At 35.2% G+C, this 25,633-nt stretch overlaps 1 protein-coding gene across 2 annotated transcripts in view; it reads left to right on the top strand.

The window, feature by feature from the left end:
• STXBP5L (syntaxin binding protein 5L) overlaps positions 1-25,633 on the top strand; it is a 377,830-nt gene that overhangs the window by 211,681 nt on the left and 140,516 nt on the right. For both annotated transcript variants that reach the window (XM_049628234.1, XM_049628235.1), the window contains exons 12-13: positions 10,391-10,538; positions 11,423-11,490. In XM_049628234.1, coding sequence (XP_049484191.1) covers positions 10,391-10,538; positions 11,423-11,490 — 216 coding nt within the window. The remainder of the gene's footprint in view (positions 1-10,390; positions 10,539-11,422; positions 11,491-25,633) is intronic.

Below are 25,633 nucleotides of genomic sequence, written 5' to 3' on the forward strand. Positions count from 1 at the left end.
CTTCTTTAGAGAAGTGTCTCTTCATGTTTTCTGCCCATTTCTTCACCAGATTATTTGTTTTTTGGGTGTGGAGTTTGGTGAGCTCTTTATAGATTTTGGATACTAGCCCTTTGTCTGATACGTCATTTTCAAATATCTTTTCCCATTCCGTTGGTTGACTTTTAGTTTTGCTGATTGTTTCCTTTGCAGTGCAGAAGCTTTTTATCTTCACGAGGTCCCAATATTTCATTTTTGCTTTTAATTACCTTGCCTTTGGGGATGTATCAAGTAAGAAATTGCTGCGGCCGAGGAAAGAGAGGTTTTTTCCTGCTTTCTCCTCTAGGGTTTTGATGGTTTCCTGTCTCACATTCAGGTCCTTTATCCATTTTGAGTTTGTTTTTGTGAATGGTATAAGAAAGTGGTCTAGTTTCATTCTTCTGCATGTTGCTGTCCAGTTCTCTCAGCACCATTTGTTAAAGAGACCATCTTTTTTTCCATTGGATATTCTTTCCTGCTTTGTCAAAGATTAGTTGGCCATACTTTTGTAGGTCCGATTCTGGAGTCTCTATTCTATTTCATTGGTCTATGTGTCTGTTTTTGTGCCAATACCATGCTGTCTTGATGATTACAGCTTTGTAGTAGAGGCTAAAGTCTGGGATTGTGATGCCTCCCCCTTTGGTCTTCTTCTTCCATATTACTTCCGCTATTCGGAGTCTTTTGTGGTTCCATACAAATCTTAGGATTGCTTGTTCTAGCCTTGAGAAGAATGCTGGTGCAATTTTTATAGGGATTGCATTGAATGTGTAGATAGCTTTGGTTAGTATTGACATTTTAGCAATATTTATTCTTCCAATCCATGAGCATGGAATGTTTTCCATTTCTTTATATCTTCAATTTCCTTCATAAGGTTTCTATAGTTTTCAGCATACAGATCTTTTACATCTTTGGTTAGGTTTATTCCTAAGTATTTTATGCTTCTTGGTGCAATTGTGAATAGGATCAGTTTCTTTAGTTGTCTTTCTGTTGTGTCATTGTTAGTGTATAAGGATGCAACTGATTTCTGTACATTGATTTTGTATCCTGCAACTTTGCTGAATTCATGTATCGGTTCTAGTACACTTTTGGTGGAGTCTTTCGGGTTTTCCATGTATAGTATCATGTCATCTGCAAAAAGTGAAAGCTTGACTTCATCTTTGCCAAATTTTGATGCCTTCGATTTCCTTTTGTTGTCTGATTGCTGATACTAGAACTTCCAACACTATGTTAAACAACAGTGGTGAGACTGGACACCCATTTCGTGTTCCTGATCTCAGGGGGAAAGCTTTCAGTTTTTCCCCATTAAGGATGATATTAGCTGTGGGCTTTTCATAAATGGCTTTTATGATGTTTAAGTATGTTCCTTCTATCCCGACTTACTTGAGGGTGTTTATTAAGAAACGATGCTGAATTTTGTGAAATGTTTTTTCTGCATCTATTGACAGGATCATATGGTTCTTATCTTTTATTAATGTGATGTATCTCATTGATTGATTTGCGAATGTTGAACCAGCCCTGCAGCCTAGGAATGAATCCCACTTGATCATGGTGAATAATTCTTTTATAGGCTATTGAATTCGATTTGCTAGTATCTTATTGAAAATATTTGCATCCATATTCATCAGGGATATTGGCCTGTAGTTCTCTTTTTTTACTGGGTCTCTGTCTGGTTTGGGAATCAAAGTAATACTGGCTTCATAGAATGAGTCTGGAAGTTGTCCTTCCCTTTTGGAACAGCTTGAGAAGGATAGGTATTATCTCTGCTTTAAATGTCTGGTAGAATTCCCCTGGGAAGCCATCTGGTCCTGGACTCTTATTTGTTGGGAGATTTTTGATAACTGATTCAATTTCTTTGCTGGTTATGGGTCTGTTCAATTTTTCTATTTCTCCCTGTTTGAGTTTTGGAAGTGTGTGGGTGCTTAGGAATTTGTCCATTTCTTCTAGGTTGTCCAGTTTGTTGGCATATAATTTTTCATAGTATTCCCTGATAATTGCTTGTATTTCTGAGGGATTGGTTGTAATAATTCCATTTTCATTCATGATTTTATTTGGGTCATCTCCATTTTCTTTTTGAGAAGCCTGTCTAGAGGTTTATCAATTTTGTTTATTTTTTCAAAAAACCAACTCTTGGTTTCATTGATCTGCTCTACAGTTTTTTTTTTAGATTCTATATTATTTATTTCTGCTCTGATCTTTATTATTTCTCTTCTTCTGCTGGGTTTGGGGTGTCTTTGCTGTTCTGCTTCTATTTCCTTTAGGTGTGCTGTTAGATTTTGTTTTTGAGATTTTTCTTGTTTCTTGAGATAGGCCTGGATTGCAATGTATTTTCCTCTCAGGACTGCCTTCGCTGCATCCCAAAACATTTGGATTGTTGTATTTTCATTTTAATTTGTTTCCATATATTTTTAAATTTCTTCTCTAATTGCCTGGTTGACCCATTCATTCTTTAGTAGGATGTTCTTTAACCTCCATTTTTTGGAGGTTTTCCAGACTTTTTCCTGTGGTTGACTTCAAGTTTCACAGCATTGTGGTCTGAAAGTGTGCATGGTATGATCTCAATTCTTTTACATTTATTAAGGGCTGTTTTGTGATCCAGTATGTGATCTATCTTGGAGAATGTTCCATGTGCACTCGAGAAGAAAGTATATTCTGTTGCTTTGGGATGCAGAGTTCTAAATATATCTGTCAAGTCCATCTGATCCAATGTATCATTCAGGGCCCTTGTTTGTTTATTGATCCTGTGTCTAGATGATCTATCCATTGTTGTAAGTGGAGTATTAAAGTCTCCTGCAATTACCACATTCTTATCAATAAGGTTGCTTATGTTTGTGATTAATTATTTTATATATTTGGGGGCTCCCGTATTCGGCACATAGACATTTATAATTGTTAGCTCTTCCTGATGGATAGTACCTGTAATGATTATATAATGCCCTTCTTCATCTCTTGTTACAGCTTTTAATTTAAAGTGTAGTTTGTCTGATATAAGTATGGCTACTCCAGCTTTCTTTTGACTTCCGGTAGCATGATAGAGAGTTCTCCATCCCCTCACTTTCAATCTGAAGGTGTCCTCAGGTCTAAAATGAGTCTCTTGTAGACAGCAAATAGATGGGTCTTGTTTTTTTATCCATTCTGATACCCTATGTCTTTTGATTGGAGCATTTAGTCCATTTACATTCAGTGTTATTACTGAAAGATATGGGTTTAGAGTCATTGTGATGTCTGTAGGTTTCATGCTTGTAGTGATGTCTCTGGTACTTCGTGGTCCTTGCAACATTTCACTCACAGGAACCCCCTTAGGATCTCTTGCAGAGCTCGTTTAGTGGTGAATTCCTTCAGTTTTTGTTTGTTTGGGAAGACCTTTATCTCTCCTTCTGTTCTGAATGACAGACTTGCTGGATAAAGGATTCTCAGCTACATATTTTTCCTGTTCATCACACTGAAGATTTCCTGCCATTCCTTTCTGGCCTGCCAAGTTTCAGTAGATAGGTCTGCCACTAGTCTTATGGGTCTCCCTTTGTAAGTTAGAACCTGCTTATCCCTAGCTGCTTTCAGAATTTTCTCTTTATCCTTGTATTTTTCCAGTTTCACTATGATATGTCATGCAGAAGATTTATTCAAGTTACGTCTGAAGGGAGTTCTCTGTGCCTCTTGGATTTCAATGCCTTTTTCCTTCCCCAGATCAGGGAAGTTCTCAGCTATGATTTGTTCAAGTACAACTTCAGCCCCTTTCTTATTCTCTTCCTCTTCTGGAATTCCTATGATACAGATATTGTTCCGTTTGATTGCATCACTTAGTTCTCTAATTCTCCCCTGTAACTCCTGGATTTTTTTTATCTCTCTTTTTTCAGCTTCCTTTTTTCCCATAATTTTATCTTCTAATTCACCTATCCTCTCCTCTGCCTCTTCAATCTGTGCTATGGCTGCCTCCATTTTATTTTGCACCTCATTTATAGCATTTTTTGGCTCTTCATGACTATTTCTTAGTCCCTTGATCTCTGTAGCAATAGATTCTCTGCTGTCCTCTATGCTTTTTCTAAGCCCAGTAATTTTATGACTATTATTCTAAATTCTTGTTCCATTATATTGCTTAAATCATTTTTGATCAATTCGTTAGCTGTCACTACTTCCTGGAGTTTCTTTTGAGGAGAATTCTTCCATTTCGTCATTTTGGGTAGTCCCTGTGGTGGCTCCTAACTGCAGGGCACTTCCCCTGTACTGCAGCGGGGCCGCAGTCAGACCTGATGTCTGCCCCCAGCCCACTGTTTGGGCCACAGTCAGACTGGTGTGTACCGTATCTTCCCCTCTCCCAGAGGCAGGACTCACTGTGGAGTGGCGTGGCCCCTGTCTGGGCTACTTGCACACTGCCAGGCTTGTGGTGCTGCTTCTATGGGATCTGGTATATTAGCCGGTGTGGATCCACAAGGTGCACAGGGTTGGGAGGGACAGGCTTAGCTCGCTTTGCCATGGGTGGTCCCCTGTGGGAGGGGCCCTGCAGCACAGGGAGGGAGGCAGACCGTTGGAGGGATGGATCCACAGAAGGACAGCGTTGGGCGTTTGCGCGGTGCAAGGAAGTTTGGTGACGGGAACTGGTTACCTTTGGAATTTTAGCAAGGAGATGGGAGAGGAAAATGGCGCTTGCCAGCACCTTTGTTCCCCGCTGAGCTGAGCTCTGTCTTCCGGGGCTCAGCAACTCTCCCTCCCGGTGTCCTCTCGCCCTCCCTGTTCTCCGAGAGCAGAGCTGTTGACTTTTAACATTCCAGATGTTAAGTCCCACTGGCTGTCAGAACTCACGCAGTCTGGCCCCTCCACTTTTGCAAGGCAGACTCAGGGGCTCTGCCTTGCCTGGTGGGCTGCCCCTCCACCACCCTGGCTCCCTCCCACCAGTCCATGTAGCATGCCCTGACTATCTGCCCTTCCTACCCTCTTCCGTGGGCTTCTTGTCTATGCTTGGCTCCGGAGAGTCCATTCTGCTAGTCTTCTGGTGGTTTTCTGGGTTATTTAGGCAAATGTGGGTGGAATCTAAGTGATCAGCAGGACGCAGTGAGCCCAGCATCCTCCTACACCGCCATCTTCTTCCTCAGTCTGTCTTCAGATAAGTTTTATCCCTCCTTCTCTCTGTTCTCCTTTTGGGATCCCTATAATGTGAATGTTAATCCTCTTGATGATGTCACAAAGTTCTCTTAACCTGTTGTCATTTATTCTGCTCAGTTGCTTCATTTTCAGTGCCCTGTCTTCCTGATCACTGAGCCATTCTATTTCCTAATCTACTGTTTATTCCCTCTAGTATGTTTATTTCAATTATTGAATTTTTCGTGTGTGCTTGGTTCTGTTTTATAATTTCTCTTTGTTGAAATTCTCACTGAGTTCATACACTCTCTACTGAAGTTCACTGAGTATCTTTATAATCATCACTTTGCATATTTATCAGGCATACAGCTTATCTCAGCTTTGCTTACATCTTTAACTGTGATTTTGTTATGTTCTTTCATTTTGGGACATATCCCTCTGTCTTACTCTGTGCTTGTTTTTTAAACAAACTGTGCCATTTGTTGTTGTTTTTTAAATAAACACAGAGGTCAGCTATATCTCATAGTCTTGAGAGTAGTGGCTTTGTATAGAAGAGGTCCTGTGGTGCCCTGTAGCAATATTCCCCTTGGTCACCAGACCCGAGTACTCCTGGGATATCTTCTTTGGGAACTGTGTGCACCCTGGTCTATAGCTGAGTAGCATCTGCATTTAGCCCAGTCAGCTGCAGTGATCAACTTTGCCTGCTCTGGGTACACTAGACAGGGTTTGGTCCCTGTGCTATTGAGGGGTCTGAAGTCTCTGTGGGCTTTTAGGTGGGTGGGGTCAGCAGTCAGGCTCATGATTAGTCTTCACAGGCACAGTGAAATGGCAGGGCTTTCTTCTTGTTTGCCCACAGAGGCTTTTGTTGGTGGGTGAGGCCAGCAGCCAGACTAGGTATTTGCAGTTAGCCTCTCTACCATAACTGTGGGCACACTGAAGAGCAGGGCTTTGTCTCTGCATAACCAGCTAAAAGGCTCAGTTTTTGAAATTGTAGGTATGCTGCTGTGTGGGGTTATCTCCCCATTTCCTCAGGACACTTTGGATTGGCACTGGTCTGTACCAAGGATGCTTGCAGGATGTAGAGGGGCAGGAGCTTCTTTGCAGGGATGCCTGTGAAGGCAGGTGGGTTGGATGGAGTAAGAAACTCAGTGCTACCAAGATAGGTGGAGAGTGTTTGGGCTGGTTTCCAACTGTGCAGCTATCTAGGCGAAGGGTGGGAAGAAAAATGCACCCACCAACATTTGTTTTTGGAGAAGTCTTATTAAGATCTCTGGCCCTTCAGTGCACATTCTGAGGTTAGTAAATAAATATTCACATTTACTCCAGGGACTTTTCAAACTGCACCTTCTGTGCTATGTCTCAGTTGGGGTTATTTATTATGCTGACTCTTTAATGGCAGGGACTGTTTCCTATCTCCCTATGGCTTTCCTAGAGTTGAGCCCCATGTTTTTGAAGCCCCATGTTAATGGAGACTTGATTTCCTACTGCATATCCCCAGTGCCTAGGGTGGGGTCTAATCATCTTACTTCTCTGTGCTTGTGGTATCCCTCTCATGTGTGATTAGTCTTACCAGTGGTTTGGTTCCCAACAACCTCTCTGCCCCTCAGTGTGACCTCTTCTCTACAATTAACTGCAGAAGGTCTGTTCTGCCAGTCTTTAGATCATTTTCAGAGTTAGTTGTATAGATATAGTTGTTATCTTGGTGTGTTCAAGGGACAAAATAAGCTCAGGATCCTCCTGTCTCTGATTTTCCCTCATTCTATGCTCTAGGCCCACTGATCTCTTAGCCCCTTTATATTTAGAATTTTTGTGCATTCTCTCTCCTCTATATTAATCTTCCCTTCCTTTTTCTCCTCATTAACATCTCATCTGTAAGAAGCTCAACTCAGGTATCATTTCCTCATTTAAAAAAAATTCTTTCATTACCTATATAATTTGGTCAAATATCCTATTACAGACTCTCACAGCTCCCTTGCTCCTCTCCTTCATAGCTTTGACACATATAAAATTTTCCATCTGTTATTGTTTCAAATATGGTTTCTCTACTAGACTGTAGTGATCATGGAGAGGCTTTGTCTGCACATGGAGTAGGTTCTCAGTAAATTTTTGTTGAATGACTTATAGCCTGAGTTCTACTTTCCATGCCATTTAAAAATGTCAGAGCCGAAGTTCTTCTTTATATTTATTTGTAGCATATATTTCAGTAGTTTGAAAGATATATAGGATTGGGCCTTAAGATCATCATCACTGATTCTGCCTGGCTACTCTATTTATCAAGATTAAAACTGAGTAAATTTTGTGTACGTGTATAGATTTGTTATGTCTCTTCCTCTAAGTTCTAATATTAGTTTTATTAAAATGTACTCTTCTGTTCTCAACAGTACTCATCTTCTTTCTGTGCCATATTTGTTGGTTACTTACACTTTATCTAGTTGGCTATCTTTCAAGGCCCTTTATACCTTTAATAATCACTGTTTTCAGTATATACATTTATTCTTACAGTTTTCATTAGCTTATATGGGTATGTGAATTGACATTGTGTTTGCTAGTTTTTATTTAACATTTCACCTTCGGCAGCACCATATTTTTTTTTCAACGTTTTTAATTTATTTTTGGGACAGAGAGAGACAGAGCATGAACGGGGGAGGGTCAGAGAGAGAGGGAGACACAGAATCGGAAACAGGCTCCAGGCTCTGAGCCATCAGCCCAGAGCCTGACGCGGGGCTTGAACTCATGGACCGCGAGATCGTGACCTGGCTGAAGTCGGACGCTTAACCGACTGCGCCACCCAGGCGCCCCCGGCAGCACCATATTTTAAACTATGTGACATTCCCATTGAGTGTCTAAGAAATTTAACATATTCTCTTTCCTTCCAAATAGTTAACTTTTAACCATGTTTAAATAAATGTTCAAATTAATTTATCCCTTCTTCCCTTACCTCCTTTTTTCCCCACTTAATTGTTTATATGACAACAAGCATCAGGGTTTACAAATTTTTCCTCTTCTTGATTTCTTGGATTTCTATCTTTGCTTACATCTCCACATCTAAATTCCTATAATACATTTTTAGTTATTCTTTTCTTAACTATATTTCTCTTTACTCTTTGCCAATATACTAATTTTCCCCAAACATTTTCATGATGTTTTCACTTTGTCAGTCTATCATTATAACCTCTTGTTATTATCAATTCTGAAGTTGTAGATGTGGTCTTTAAGGTGATCCATTTATTTTACTTCTAATTCATCAATCTCAGATGTGTTTAATTTCTACTCTGAAACTGAGAAACTTTCATCCATCTATTTTAATATGCTTGCTGTTTCTTTCATTTATTTCTGGGTCCAGGTAGTACTTTATACTTTTTAAAAAATGGTTCTAATTTAAATTCCAGTTAACATAGTGTAATAGTTTCAGGTGTATAATATAGTGATTCGACACTTTCATAAAACACCCAGTGCTCATCATAAGTGCACTCCTTAATCTCCATCATCTATTCAATCCATTCCCCCACCCACCTCCTCTCTGATAACCATCAGTTTGTTCTCTATAGTTAACAGTCTGTTTCTTAGCTTGCCTCTCTTCTTTTTTACCTATGCTTGCTTGTTTTGTTTCTTCCACATGAGTAAAATCATATGGTATTTGTCTTTCTCTGACTTATTTCTTTTAGCATTATACTCAATAGCTCTCCATCCATGTAATTGCAAATGGCAAGATGTCATTCTTCTCATGGCTGAGTAATGTTCCATTGTATATAACATATATATATATATATATATATACACACACACACACACACACACACACACACACACACTACATCCTTTTCTATTCATCAGTCAATGGACAGTTGGGCTGCTTCCCTAGTTTGGCTATAGGAGATAATGCTGCAATAAATATTGGCGTGCATTTATCCCTCTGAATTAGTATTTTTGTATTCTTTAAATAAATACCTAGCAGTGCAATTGCTGGATCATAGGGTAGTTCTGTTTTTAACTTATGAGGAATCTCCATACCGTGAAGTGGCTGCACCAGTTTGTTCACATCCATTCCAACACCTATTGTTTCTTCTGTTGTTGATTTTAGCCATTCTGACAGGTGTGGAGTGACACATCATTACAGTTTTAATCAGTATTTCCCTGATGATGAGTAACATTGAGCATCTTTTCACATGTCTGTTGGCTATCTGGATGTCTTCAGCCCATTTTTTAATTGGATTATTTGTTTTTAGGGTGTTGAGTTATATAATTTCTTTATATATTTTGGATATTAACCCTTTATCGGATATATCATTTATTAAACACAACTTGCTCCTTTTCACCTGATTTTGCATATACTACTATTCTTATCTGGGATAGAATCTGCAGCATTTCAGATCAGAGGAAGAAAACCCTTGCCAATACACATACATGTTATACTCTTAGATTGGACTACGTTTTTAACTAAGTTCCTAATAATATGGCGGAAAATTATTGTTACTAGCCCCTAGACCCTCAGTAAAACAAAACAAAACAAACAAACAAAAACCTTATATAAGAAATAACATGAATACACAGACCTAGAACATATGCAGCATAGAATAATAACTCCCTCTACTACAGTGCCTAGTAGCTCTGGTACATGAGAAGTGCACATATTATGGCTCTAAGAATTCTTTATGTGGTTCTATACTGATACCCATTTTTAAAATTATAGTGGGCTTAAAGATAGGAAATTTACTGCATCCATAAGTCTGTATTCCCCTTATGTTCTCTAGTTTACATTGGAAATGATCTTAAACATATATAATCATTCACACACCTACACAGCAAACATGTCTTTCAATAATTCTGTAAAAAAACAAAACATTGCCTATGTACTACTTCAATAGGAAATGCATGTCATATTTACTAAGATATTTTAACATTTACAAGTATATTATACAAATATTTGTCAATGTATTAAAACATATAAGATAGGTGTTTTCTCTATGTACAACTTTATGTAAATAAGTCAACTTGATGAATACATTTTCAGTTTAACATAATTCATTCTATATGTATTAACAAAGTGATATCACTGTGGAATTTTGGAATTACAGAAAAGACAATGAGTTTATTCAAGAAAAATTCTACCACTATTCATATTACATTTTATAGATAAATATTCTTAAAAGAGCATTCTTGTTCATGTGATCCTTGTTTTAGGATACCTAAGCTATTAAGTGAAATGTATAATTAATATTTAGAAGCTTTTAGGGTTTGTTTTATAAAAGTTACTTCATTTTTTATCTTTGGGAAGTGACACTAATATATTGTCTTCATCTATTAGTTTTCCAATCTTTGAAAATCCGTATCCCATGGACATTCATGAATCACCAGTTACATGCACAGCATACTTTGCTGATTGCCCACCAGATCTGATTCTAGTACTCTACTCTATAGGAGCCAAGCATAAAAAACAAGGATACAGTAATAAGGTAAAAGTAACCATTAAAAATGTTTTCTTATATTCATATCATATGATCATACTTTTTCCTGTTATTTTCTGACCTTCCATATAAGAATACTTGAACTAAATTCTTCTGAGGTCATAAGCTGGTGTCTATAAGACATAACTTGTGAAATTTAAATTTTCCTAAATGCCACATAGCTTTAAGCCTACACCAATATAAATTTCTTATATACTTATTTTATAAATACATATGATAGTATAGACTTACATACTGAGGTACATTTACCTAAGTATATATTTAAACTAGCATATATTTGAATCATAAGATGTAATTTTTAATTATTTCAGATGAAGGATTATGTTTTACAAAATTCAAGAGTCAACTTCAGTTAACTATTTCTTATTCAGTGGTTATAAGGCATAACTAACAAAAGTCATTTGTTAAATAACTTTCTCAATTCAATTTTGTTGTATTTAACTATAGGATTAAAATACTGGCAATAGTAATTTATGATTTCTATTTACACAGGGCTGTTGGAATTGACAACTCCAGGGGGCACAATTTACATAGTACTCTGTGTTAAATGGAACTACAGTAGTTTGGTACAGAGACCATGTGGCAAATGTAGCAACACTGTATTTGTATGATTAAAATACTTCTTTAGTACTTTTTATGTATATGGTAATTTTTGTTAAAATTTGTATTTTTAAAGAAGATGGAATTGTGCACTTGGAATTGTTTGTTCAATGAAATAAGTAAAAGCTGCACACTTCATCATTTACTTTACGGCCATTTATTTTTAAATGAATCTTTTGCCATTATTTTAAAGTGTTTTCCTTTAAAAATTTTAAGTAATTTAAATTAAAAAAAAATAAAACTCATAAATTCTTCCTAAATAATTTATTTAGGAGTGGCCAATCAGTGGAGGAGCCTGGAACCTTGGAACACAAACATATCCAGAAATTATTATTACTGGGTAAGTGGGATGTGATTTGTGACTTTATCAATTGATAAACAAAAAGATATTATTGAATTTTTATACTTTCCTGTAATTGTGCTCTGGCAGTACCAGAAATGTCACTACTTCCCATAGGAACTGACTTCATGCTCTAATATTAGGAATGAAAATAGAAATATAACAACAGATGAAGATGAGACTTAAAATTATAAGGCATTCTGCTTATGAGATATGGAATATATTTTTTCCTATTTTTCCCACTAAGCATTACCAAAAGCCCCGGTTATTAAATGTGTGTGTGTGTGTGTATATATAATTATGTATAAATAAATAAATATATAATATATAAAAATATATATTTATTTATTTTTATTGTTTTTTTTGGGGGGGGAAGAGAGAAGGGGAGGGGCAGAGAGAGAAAATCCCAAGCAGGCTCCATGAGGTCAATGCAGAGCACATTGTGGGGCTTGAACCCACAAACTGTGAGATCATGAACTGAGCCAAAACCAAGAGTTGGACATGAGCCACCCAGGCACCCCAATATTTTAAACAAACATAAGATGATTGGAAAAGATGGAAAGAAGCGAGGCTGGTTAGGGCCCCCCCCCCCCAACACCCAAGAAATGACATGGTGATGAGTTTCCTAGGTTTCCTTTTTGCTTTGTTATCTCAGAATTGGAGTTGAAGAAGCTGGCAACTTGGAACTGCCAGTGGGCACAGACTAAACAAAAAGTCCAATAAAAGCACTGTCTACTCAAAGGATGATGTAAGGGGCAACCTATCAAGACAGAAAACTGTTAAAAAATAATCTCTTTACTCTAGCTAACCACAACAGAAAAAAACTATGCAGAGGCCGAGTGGGGAGCATCAGTTTCTGACATTGAGCTGAGTAGGGGGCTAGAACTTTTAACCCTTCTGGGTGGTAATGAAACCCATCACGTGTGGTGTTAGAGATCATGTGGGGAACCATAATTTCAACCACTGCCCAACAGTAATGAGCCACACACTTTCCTCCTCTTGTGTCAAGACAAGTCCAGTGAGGAAGGAAAGAAGAAAACAGGACCGAAAAATTACATAAGGAACAGTAGCTGAAAACTTCCTAATTTTGACAATATACTTGAGCCTCTAGATTCCAGAAGCTGAAAGAACACATCATAGTCAAACTTCTGAACACTAAACACCAAGTAAAAATCATGAAAATAAGAGAAATGACACCTTTCTGATAGTGCAAAACCAAATGCATGACAGTGGATTTTTCATCAGAAACTATGAAGGCCAGAAGAAAATCTGATCTCTTTTAAGTGCTGAAATAAAACAACTGGCAATCCAGAATCCTATACCTAATAAATATATCCTAGAGGAAATATTAAAGACAATTACAAATGCAAGAGGATAAAGGGAAGTAAAAAGGAGATAAGGTTTTTATACTTACCTCAAAATGGTAGTATGATGACACCAGAAAACTGTGACAAGTTATAAATATATAATGTAATACCTAAAACAGCCATTAAAAATATGTGCAAAGATACACTCAAAAACATTATTCATACATCAAATGGATGTATTAAATAACTGAAGTAATCCATAGAAAGGTAGGGGGAAACAAACAGTGAAAAAAAAGACTGAAGCCCTAACGTATCAATATTAAATATAAATGATCTGAGTACACCAATTCAAATGCACAAATTGGCAGAGTGGATTAAAAACATGACCCAACTATATGCTGTTTACAATACACTTACTTCAAATACAATAGTATAGTCAGATTGGGAGAAAAGTGATGGGAAAATACTCTATAAAGTAATCAGTGGAGAGTGACATCAGAAAGATGTCAGAATAGGGAGCCCAGAAACATTGATGTAACAACAATATATGTTTCAAAAAGCCTTCACGAAAACCCAGAGATTAGTTAGGAAATAATAGTACTCCAGGCAAGTTCAAAGCCTAAAATAGCCACAGCCATTTCATTTCATTTCAACTGTGTGAGCTCCTCCTCCAAATTGTCACAGCTTGTGTTCAAGAGGAAGGTCCAACCTGCATCTTCTTTCATGAGAGGGAAATAGAAGAACAGACTGTTCATTCAATGTTCCTGCTTTTCAGGGGGATCCCTTGGAGACTGACAGGTGAGACAAACTATGGTACTGATGAAAGATGGATCCCTGGGGGCAGCAGAGAACAACAACAACAACAACAAAAAAAACGCTCAGTGTTTGTTGAAGCACCAAAAACTTGCAATGCTGCCAACAGACTATAGAGGGAGCAAGAGACTACAAGCCACTTGTAAAGAAACCAGAAACTTCTATAATTGGGAAATTATTACACACAGCCCAAAAAAGACACATCCTCATTAAAGGTTCGAGAAGCCCCTAGGATCTCTACATGGGCCGATGGGTGAAAATCCTCCCCTGTGCAAAGCCAGCCCATAAGAGGTGGCTACATTTTCAAATGCTAAATTCACAACAAGAAATAATAAACACAACAAGAAATAATAAACACAAAGAAATAGTGAAATATAGCCCAAAGGAACAAAAAAACTCTCCAAAAAAAAACTGATCCTAAGGAAATGGATATCTGTGAATTAACTGACAGTTCAGAATAATTTTCTTAAACTCAATGCACTGTAAGAGTACATGTTTAGGCTAAACAAAATTAGGAAAATGATGAATGAATGAAATGGGAATATCAGTAAAGACACAGAAACAACCAAAAAGGAGTTTGGGAAAAAAATACTGAATTGAAAATTTTTATTAAAGGGAGGGATCAATAGAAGACTTAATATGTAGAAAGAATCATCAAACTTGAAGATAGGTAATATGAAATTATCAAATGAGAGAAACAAAACAAATGCCTAAAGGACTTAGAGAATACCATGAAGCAGATCAATATAAGCATTATGGTGGTCCCAAAAGGAGAAGAGAGAGAGAAGGGGACAGAGAACTTATATGACAAAATAATGGTAAAAAAATTCCAAAATCTAAGTAAATGAACATTTGCATTCAAATATTCCAATGAAGTTGAACACAAAGAGGCCCACAATGATATACATCAGTCAAATGAACCAAACACAAACAAATAATCTTGAAAGCAGCAACAGAAAAGCTACTCATTATGCATATGGAAACTCCATAAGATAATCTGGATTTCTCCACAGAAACATTTTAGGCTAGAAGGGAGTGGGTTGATACATTCAAAGTGCGAGAAGTAAAAAAACAAACAAATAAACAAAAAAAACCACCCAGCCCTGAATACTGTATCTGGAAAACTACTTCAAAAATGGAGAAATAAAGACCTTCTAACATAAACAAAAGCTGAGAATGTTTATCACCAATATACCTGCCTTACTAAAACTGCTAAAGAGAGTTCTTCAAGTTAAAATGAACACTAGAGAACAAAATGAAAGCATAAGAAAATATATAGACAGAAACAGACTCCTGTAATGTTGTAGTGGTGATATATAAATAAGTTTAAATTCAAGTTTAGAATTTAGGAGATAAAAGCATTTAAAAAAAACTATATAAAACTAAATGAGTAAAAGAAGGGAATAAAACCATCATTTCAATAGATGCAGAAAAAGCATTTGATGAAGTACAACATCCATTCGTGATAAAAACCCTCTGATAAGTAGGTCCAGAGGGAATATACCTCAACATAATAAAGGCGTTATATGAAAAACCCACAACCAACATCATACTCATGGAGAAAAATTGGGAGCTTTTCCTCTAAGATCAGGAACAAGACAAGAATGTCTACTCTCACCACTTTTATTCAATAAAGTACTGGAAGTCCTAGCCACAGCAATCAGACAAAAAAAAAGAAATAAAATAATCCAAAATGGTAAGAAGTAAAACTCACTATTTGCAGATGCCATGATACTGTACATAGAAAACCTGAAAGACTCCAGCAATAAATTACTACAACTGATAAATGAATTCAGTAAAGTCACAGGAAACAATATCTGTACAGAAACCTATTCCAGTCCTATATGCTAATAATGAAGCAGTGGAAAGGGAAATGAAGAAAATAATCCCATTTATAATTACATCAAAAACAATAAAATATCTAGGAATAAACTTAGCCACAGTGGTAAAAGCCCTGTACTCTGAAAACTATGAAACACTGATGAAGGAAATTTAAGATGACACAAAGAAATGGAAAGACATTCCATGCTCATGGATTGGAAGAGCTGGAAGAGCAAACATTGTTAAAACATGTATACTACCCAAAGTAATCTACACATTTAATGAAATCCCTACCAAAATATCAATAGCATTTTTCAGAGCTAGAAGAAACAATCTGATAATTTGTATGGAAACACAAAGGACCTTGAATACCCAAAGCAATCTTGAAAAAGAAAATTTAAAAAAAGAAAGAAAAAGAAATAAACCCACAATTATATGGTCACTTAATCTTCAACAAAGAAAGAATGAATGAATATACAATGAGAAAATGACAGCCTTCAAAAATGGTATTGGGGAAACTGGACAGCCATGTGCAAAAGAATCAAATTGGACCACTTTTTTTTCACCATACACAAAAATAAACTAAGAATAAAGACCTAAATGTGAGACCTGAAACCATGACAATCTTTGAAGAGAGCACAGGCAGTAATCTCTCTGACCTCAGCCATAGCAGATTTTCAGATTTTTCTAGATATGCCTCCTGAGATGAGGGAAACAAAATCAAAACTATTGGGATTATATAAAAATAAAAAGTTTCTGCATAGTAAAGGAAACAATAAAACTAAAAGACAACCTACAGAATAGGAGAACATATTTGCAAATGACCTATTCAATAATAGGATTAGTATCCAAAGTATACAAAGAACAGATATAACTCAATACTGCCAAAATAAATAACCCAATTAAAAATGTGCTGAAGATATGAATAGACATTTCTTGAAAGAAAACATACAGATGACCAACACACACACATGAAAAGATGCTCGAAATTACTCATCATCAGGGAAATACAAATCAGAACTACAATGAGCTATCACCTCACACCTGTCAGAATGACCAAAATGAAAAACACAAGAAACAAAATATGTTGGCAAGGATGTGGAGAAAAAGGAACCCTCAGGCACTATTGGAGAGAATGCAAATTGATGCAGCCACTGTGGAAAATAGTTTGGAGTTACCTCAAAAAATTAGAAATAGAACTACCCTATGATCCAGTAGTCACACTACTGGATATTTCTCCAAAATGCAAAAACATTAATACAAGGGATACATGTACCCCTGTTTTTACAGCATTATTTACAATAGCCAAAATGTGGAAGCAGCTTAAGTGTCTATTGATAGACGAATGGATAAAGAAGTTGTTGAGATATACATATACATATATATACATATCTCAACAACTTCTTTATCCATTCGTCTATCAATAGACACACACATATATATATATACATACACACACACACACAATGGAATATCATTCAGTCATAAGAAATAATGAAATCTTGCCATTAGCAACAACATGGATAGAGTTAGGATAATGCTAAGTGAAATAAATCAGAGAAAGACAAATACCACATGAGTTCACTCATATGTGGAATTTAAAGGAAAAAACTAGCAAAGGAGAAAAAAGGAGAGAGAAACAAACCATGAAACAGACTTTTAACTATAGAGAAAAAACTGATAGTTACCAGAGGGGAGGAGGGAAGGGGGATGGGTAAAATAGGTGATGGGGATTAAAGATTAAATTTACCATGGTGAAAAAAAAATTAAAAAGTATATAAAACTATATTAATAGTTACAAAATATAAACAGATGTAATTTGTGACATTAATAACAAACTGAAGGGGGAGTTGTAAAGGGGTAGAATTTTTTAATGCAAATGAAGTTGGTATCACTTTTTTTTTTTTTTGATAGCGCAAGCAGGGGAGAGGGGCAGAGGGAGAGAGAGGGAGAATCTTAAGCAGGCTCCACACTCAGCACATGGCCTGACATGGAGCTCCATCTCACAACTGTGAGATCACGACCTGAGCTGAAATCAAGAGCTGGATGCTTAACTGACTGAGCCACCTAGACACCACTAACTTGATATCATTTTTTAATAGATTGGCATAACTATAAAATATTTTATGTGATATACATGGTAATCACAAAGAAAATACCTATAGAATATGCACAAAAGAAAATAGGAATGGAATTAAAGCATGTCACTACAAAAGTCAATGAAATGCAAAGGAAGGCAAGAAGAGAAAATGTAGGACAAAATAAATACAAGATACACAGAAAACAATTTTAAAATGGCAATAGTAAATCCTTTCTCATCAGTAATTTCTTTAAATGTAAATCAATTAAATTCCCAAATCAAGTGGTTGCATGGATTAGAAAACAAAAAAGATCCAAGTATGTGCTGTCTACATGAAATTCACTTTAGGTATAAGGATACACATAGGCTGAAAGTGAAAGGATAGATAAATATATCCATGCAATGTCTATCCAAAAGCAAGCAAGAATGACCATACTTTAATAAAAAATTGTCATAGGAGGCAAGTACATCGGAAAGAAATAAATGTTGTAAAATATATATGTACCTAGTACCAGAGTACCCAAATATATAAAGCAAACATTGAAAGAATTAAAGGGAGGAAGAGGCAATAACAAAAATAGGAGATTCCAACACCCCCCTTTTACTAATTAATAGATCTGCTAGTGGAACTAGCAGACATGTACAAAACACTTCATTCAACAACAGTAGGATACATATTATTCTCAATTACACATGAAACATTCTCCAATATAGATCACATGTTAGGTCACAAAATAAGTCTTAACAAATTAAAGATTGAAATTATAACACTATCTTTTACAACCATAATGAAATGAAACTAGAAATCAACAGTGAAAGGAAAACTGGAAAATCCACAAATATGTGGAAAGTAAGCAACACTCTCTTGAACAACCAATAAGTCAAAAAATAAATCACAAGGAGATTGAAAAATATCTTGAGACAATGAAAATAAAAATACAATATACCAAAACATGGGATTCAGCAAAAGCACTGCTAAGAGATTTATAAGTAAACCTGTATGAAAATGCTGATGTTAAGATCTCAAATCAACAATCTAACTGTACACCTCAAGAGATAAGAAAAAGAAGAAAAAACTAAACTTGAAGTTAACAGAAGGAAGAAAATATTATAGCAGAAATAAAAATGATATCACAAATTGAAAAACAGTAAAGATATTGAAAAATTATTTCTTAAAAGATCAACAAAATTGACAAAGCTGTAGACAGACTAAGAAAAAAGAGAGAAGACTCAACGAGTACCGGAAATGAAAGAGGAGACATTGCAATTGATGCTGCAGAAATTAAAACATTCATGAGAGACTACTGTGAACAACTGTATGCTAACAAACTGGGTAATCTAGAAGAAATGTATGTTTCCAGAAATTTATCCAAATTATGAAGACTGAATCATGAAGACATAAAAAGATCTGAACATGCCTATAAACCAGCAAGAAGACTGAGTAAGTAGTAATAATAAAAAAATAAATGAAATCAACAAAGAAAAGTTAGGACTAGATGCCTTCTCTAGACAACTCTACCTAACATTTAAAGAAGAATTAACACCAGTCCTTCTCAAACTCTTTGGAAAAAATGAAAGGAGGGAACACTTTCAAATCCAATTATGAGGTCAGCATTACCTTGATACAAAAATCAAACAAAGATACTACCAGGAAAAGAAACTACAGACCAATATCCCCAAGGAATATCAATGCAAAAATCCTCAACAAAATACTAGCAAACTGAATTCAGCTACACATTTAAGGATTATACATCATGATGAAGTAGGACTTATCCTTGGGATGCAAGGATGGTTCAACATATGAAAATTAATCACTGTGATAAACCACATTAATAGAATAAAGGACAAAAAGCACACAATCATCTCAGGTGATACAGAAAATTGCATTTGACAAAATTCAACATCCTTTTAGGATAAAAAAAATCAACAAACTAGTAATAAAAGGAAATTGTCCCACCATAATAAAGGTCATATATGAAAAGCACACAGCTAACATCATACTCAATGATGGAAAAGCTGGAAGTTGTCCCTCTAAGATCAGGACCAAGGGAAGGATGCCCACTTACAACTTCTATTTGACAGAATACTGGAAAATCTATCCATAACAGTAAGATAAGAAAAATAAAGAGCACCCAAGTCAGAAAAGAAGAATTAGAATGACATCTATTTGTAGAATACGTGATCTTGTATGCAGAAAAGTTGTAAGTTTACACACACACACACACACACACACACACACACACACACAAAACAACTGTTAAATAAAATCCAGCAAATTTGTGGGATACAAAATCAATACACAAAGTCAGTTACATTTCTGTACCCTAATAATGAACAGTTTGACAGGAAATTAAGAAAACAATCTCATTTACAATAGCATGAAAAAGAATTTAAAATATAGGAATAAACTTAACCAAGTAGGCAAAATTCTTGTATAATGAAAACTACCAAACATTGAAGAAAGAAATTAAAGAAGACATGAATTAAAGATACCACATGTTCATGAATCAGAGATGTTAAAATGTTAAAATGTTCACACTACCCACAGTGATCTAGATTCAGAGTAAATCACTATCAAAATCCCCATGGTGTATTCTGCAAAACTAGAAACAAAATCCTAAAATTAATGTGGAATCTCAGAGGACCACAAATATCCACAATAATCCTGATGAAGACAAACAAAGCTAGAGTCTTCACACTTTCTGGTTTCAAGACATGATAATTAAAACATAATACAAAGTAATCAAAGCAGACTTATACAGACTATTGGAACAGAATAGAGAACTCATAAATAAACTGTCTTCTATATGGTTAAATCTTTGATAAAGGTACCAGAGCTATCCAGTGGGGAAAGGATAGTGTCTCCAACAAATGATGTGGGGAAAACAGCCTTTGCACACGCAAAAGAATGAAGTTGGATCTTTACCTTACACCATATACAAAATCAACTGAAAATTGAAAAACTTAAATATAAGACCTGAAACTTCAAAGCTCCTAAAAGAAAACATAGGGGAAATCTTCATGACATCGGATTGGGCAATTATTTCTTGGATGTGACACCAAAAAACACAGGTAACAAAAGCAAAAATAGACAAATGGGACTACATCAATCTTAAAACCCTCTTTGAAGCAAAGGAAACAATCAACAGAGGAGAAAGGCAACCTATAGAATGGGAAAAGGTTTTTGCAAACCATGTATCTGATAAAGGGTTAATGTTCAAAATATATAAAGAACTCCTACAAATCAACAGAAAAATCCAATTAAAAATGGGCAAAGGACTTAAATAGCTGTATCTCCAAAGAAGATATACAAATGGCTAACAAGCATACAAAAGATGTTCAGCATCACTCCTCATCAGAGAAATGCAAATGAAAATCACAGTATCACTTTACACTTGTTTTAGATGGCACTCTAAAACAAAACAAAAACAGAAAATAACAAGTGTTAACAAACACGTGGAGAAATTGGAAACTTTGTGCACTGTTGGTTGGAATGTACAATAGCACAGATGTTATTGCAAACAGTTTACAGCATCCTCAAATATTAAAAGTATAATTACCTTATAGCCCAGCCATCTCACTTCTAGATATTCAAAAGAATTAAAAACAGAATATCAAAGAGATATGTTCATTGTAGCATTATTCACAATAGCATAGAGGTGGAGGCAACCTAAATATCTATCAAAAGATGAATAGATTTTTTTAATGTGCTACACACGATAGATTATTCAATTCAGCCTTAAAAAAAGAGAAGGAAATCTTGTCATATGTTACAATGTGTATGAAATTTAAGGAAATTATGCTCAGTGAAACAAGCCAATCTCAAGAAGACAAATACTGCATGATTCCAATTATATGAGGTACCTAGAATAGGCAAATTCATAAAGACAGAAATTAGGGTGGTGGTTGCTAGGGGCTAGGGAGAGAGGGGGAAAGGGAACTGTTGTTCAGTGGATGTGGGGTTCAATTTTGCTAGATGAAAAAGTTCTAGAGATCTGCCGCACAACACTGTATACATAGTTAACACTGCTGCATTATACACTTAGTGTTTAAGATGGTAAATTTTATGTTATGGTTTTGACCACAATAAGAGTAAATGTAAATTGTAGAATTTAAAGTTATTATAACTGGAAATAACAACTACATCTATTAATTTAATAGCATTTAGTCACAGCTGAAAGACGATTACTAAACTGGAAGCTCATCAATAGAAAATATCTAGATGCAAGCACAATGGGAAAAGAAACTGAAAGCATGAGATATGATACATGGTAAAGAATTGAACATATACATAATTAGAGACACAAACAGAAAGGAGAAAGAGAATAAAGAAGAATAAATTGTTGAGTGATAATGGGTAAGAATTTTCCTGTTGAGATATGAAAAATGCTAAAATCCAAAAGCAGAGTGAATATAAAGAAAACCATCTACACAGACTGTAGTAAAACTGATGAAAACAAAGGACAAAGAAAAAATTCTTTGATGCAGACACTTTACCTTAAAAGGAGCAACAATAAGATTAATAGTTGATATTTTAATAGAAATGGTGAAAACAGAAGATATTGTAATGATCTATAGTGCTATAAAAAACTACCAGGACAGAATTTGATATTTAGCAAAAATATCCTTCAATTATGAAAGTGAAACTTTTTTCAAACGTTGAGAAAGTGTTGCCAGCAGAACTGCACTAATTAAAGCAAACAAAAAAGGCAATATTTTAGATAGAAGGAAGATAGTCCCAGACAATTAAAATGCAGAAATTAAATAAGAAAAATGGAAAAAAATAATTGCAGGAATTAATATAAATAAATATTGACTTTTTATACTATATTTATACTATATTATATGTTGGTATAAATATTAAAACGTTTAATTTTTTTTTAATATCATGATGTAAAATAAAAATATAATATTGTAAAAGGTTGGAGAGGAAAATGGAGCTAAAACATTTAACATTTCTTGTTTTGTCTGGGAAGATGTAAATTTACCAGTTTAATTTGGACTCAACAATTTAAGGATCAATTTTGTAATATTTGTGGTAACCACCAAAATAATAAGTACAATAATATAATACTCAAAGACCAATAAAATAGAATGTTTTTAAATGTGATTAATCCGTAAAAGGACAGAAAAGAAAGAGAAAGAAGACACAGTAGGTTAGGCAAATAGAAGAATTGTGAGGTTGGTAGGTTTAATTCAGATATATCGGTATTTATGCTGATAATATGCAGTGTTTATGTAATTGGACTGAATTCTCCAATTTTAAGACAAAAACTGCCAGTATGAATAAAAATCAAAACCAAATTCTAAGCTGCATACAAGAGACACATTAAATATATGTCTAGCAAAATTGTGAAAGTAAATGCATGAAAAATTATACGATGTAAATAATTTAAAATGCTGGTATAAATCACTTGTATCAGTAGTTTTCCATTGCTGCATAACCAATCACCACAAACTTAGCAACTTGAAACAACATCCTTTTATTAACTCATAGTTCTATAGGTCAGGCATCTGGCACTGCATAGTTGGGATTTCTGTTCAAAGTATCATGAGACTGAAATCAAGAGGTCAGCCAGGCTGAGTTTTCATTGGAGGCTCTGAGGGAAGACGAATTTGCTTCCAAACACATTCTTTTTGTCAAAAGAAATTAGTTCCTTATCATTGTAGGACTAACATCCCCATTTACTTGCTGGCCATCAGTGGGGCCATCTTAACTCCCAGAAATTACATGCATTCTTTGCCATGTGGCTCCCTCTACTTTCAAGCCAGTTACAATGCATCTTAGTACTTCTCATGTTCAAATCTCAGAATACTCTTACCTTTGACCTCTAGACCTATTATAGGTATCATGTGATCAGGTTAGGTCCATTCAGATAGTCTCCCTTCTTAAAGTCTATCATAGGAGCAATATATTCTCTATTAAATTCACAGGCCCAGGAATTATATAGGATTATCCTGGGAGGCAGGAATCCTGGAGAACATTTTAGAATTCTGCCTACCACATTAATCTTTAAAGCAAGAAGCATTACCAAAGGTGAAAGGTACTATTTCAAAATAAAAGGCTGAATCCATAAGGATTTTGAATTCAAGGAAATATTGATAGAAAGGTAGACAATTCTGCAATAAATGAAATTATTACAGAGCTCCCTCTGCAACTGATTTAAAAATCATTAAAGAATGCATAATAATTACGTTTTGAACAGCATGATTAATAAATCTAACTTAACATATTTAGAACATTATACTCTATAGCTCAAGAATGTACATTGTTTTTTTCAAATGCACATGAAACACCAACACTGATCATATACAAGGTCATAATATAAATGTAAATAAATGTCAAAAAATTGTAATTATTATATAGGATGTCCTCTGACCACAGGAGAATTAAACTACAAGTCAATGACAAAAATATATAAAGAAAATAATTTTTCAAAATCACGTAATTACAACTAACTGCTGTTAATGAAGAAATCACAATAGAAATTTTTTAAATACCTCAAATAGTAAAAATACAATATATCATTACATGTGGCTACATCTAAGTTTATGTTTAGAGGTAAATTTATACCTAGTGGTAAATTTATACCCATAACTGTATGTTAATAAAAAGAAACTAAAATTCGGGGCGCGTGGGTGGCGCGGTCGGTTGAGCGTCCGACTTCAGCCAGGTCACGATCTCGCGGTCCGTGAGTTCGAGCCCCGCGTCAGGCTCTGGGCTGATGGCTCGGAGCCTGGAGCCTGTTTCCGATTCTGTGTCTCCCTCTCTCTCTGCCCCTCCCCCGTTCATGCTCTGTCTCTCTCTCTGTCCCAAAAATAAATAAAAATGTTGAAAAAAAAAAAAAAAGAAACTAAAATTCAATGATCTAATTATTTTAAGTTTAAAAAAGTCAGTTATCTTAATATTAAGAAAAAAATTAATGAAATAGAAAACAATGTATAATAGCAAAGATCAAAAAAACTTGTTTGTTTATAGAAATAAGTTGGTAAAGTTTTGTAAGATTGTCAAAAAATTGAATGAAAAAGAGGATTCACTACAATTTACTATCAATTAAAACATAATAGGGTGTTTATAATAGTAAAATTTATGACATAAAACTTCTATAAAAATACAACTTACCATACTTGGCACTAGAAGAAACAGAAAATATGATTAGTCATATATCTATTAAAAGAATTTAAATAAAATTAGTAAACTTTCACACAGACAACCCTGGGCCCAGATGTCTTCATTGGGGAATCTGTCTAAACATTTAAAAAAGAGTATTACCAGGGTACCTGGCTGTCTCAGTCAGTGGAGCATGTGACTTTTGATCTCAGGGTCATGAGTTCAAGGCCCACACTGGGCATAGAGCTTACTTAATGATTAAAACAAACAAATAAATAAAAAGAATATTACCAATCTTTCAGAAAATCAGAGACAGAAAGAATTTTTTTTTGAAGAAGAGAATATTTTATTATTTTATGAGGCCAGTATATTTTTTGTACCAAAACACAACAGGTACATCACAAGAAAGGAAATTTATAGGCCAGTCTCTTTTATGCATATAGATGCAAAACTCCTAGGTAAAATGTTAGCCAATAAAACTTAGTGCTATAGGAAATGGATGGTATCTCAGAACTAAGTCAACTTTATGTCAGGAATGCAATGCTGGTTTAACCTTCAAAAACACATCTATCAAGGGGCACTTGGATGGCTCAGTCAGTTAAGTGGCTGACTTCATCTCAGGTCATAATCTCATGGTTTGTGGGTTTAGGCCCCAGGTCAGGCTCTGTGCTGACAGCTCAGAGCCTGGAGCCTGCTTTGGATTCTGTGTTTCTCTCTCTGCACCTCCCTCACTCATGCTCTGTCCCTCTGTCTTTCAAAAATAAATAAATGTTAAAAAATTAAGGAAAAAAAACAAACACAGCTATCAATATAAAGTAAATAAATTAAAAAATCTCCATCATATAATTAAATGAAAATATGATTAAATTCATCCTCTATTCATTATAAAATCTCCTAGCAAGCTAGGAATATAGGGGAAATTCTATAGTCTGAAAAGTGATTTCTATTAAAAAATAAAAAAAAACTGAAGCAAATGTACTGATTGGTGAAATGTTTAAAGTTTTGCCTCCC

The sequence above is a fragment of the Panthera uncia genome, chromosome C2, assembly GCF_023721935.1.
Source record: "Panthera uncia isolate 11264 chromosome C2, Puncia_PCG_1.0, whole genome shotgun sequence".
Taxonomy (NCBI): domain Eukaryota; kingdom Metazoa; phylum Chordata; class Mammalia; order Carnivora; family Felidae; genus Panthera; species Panthera uncia.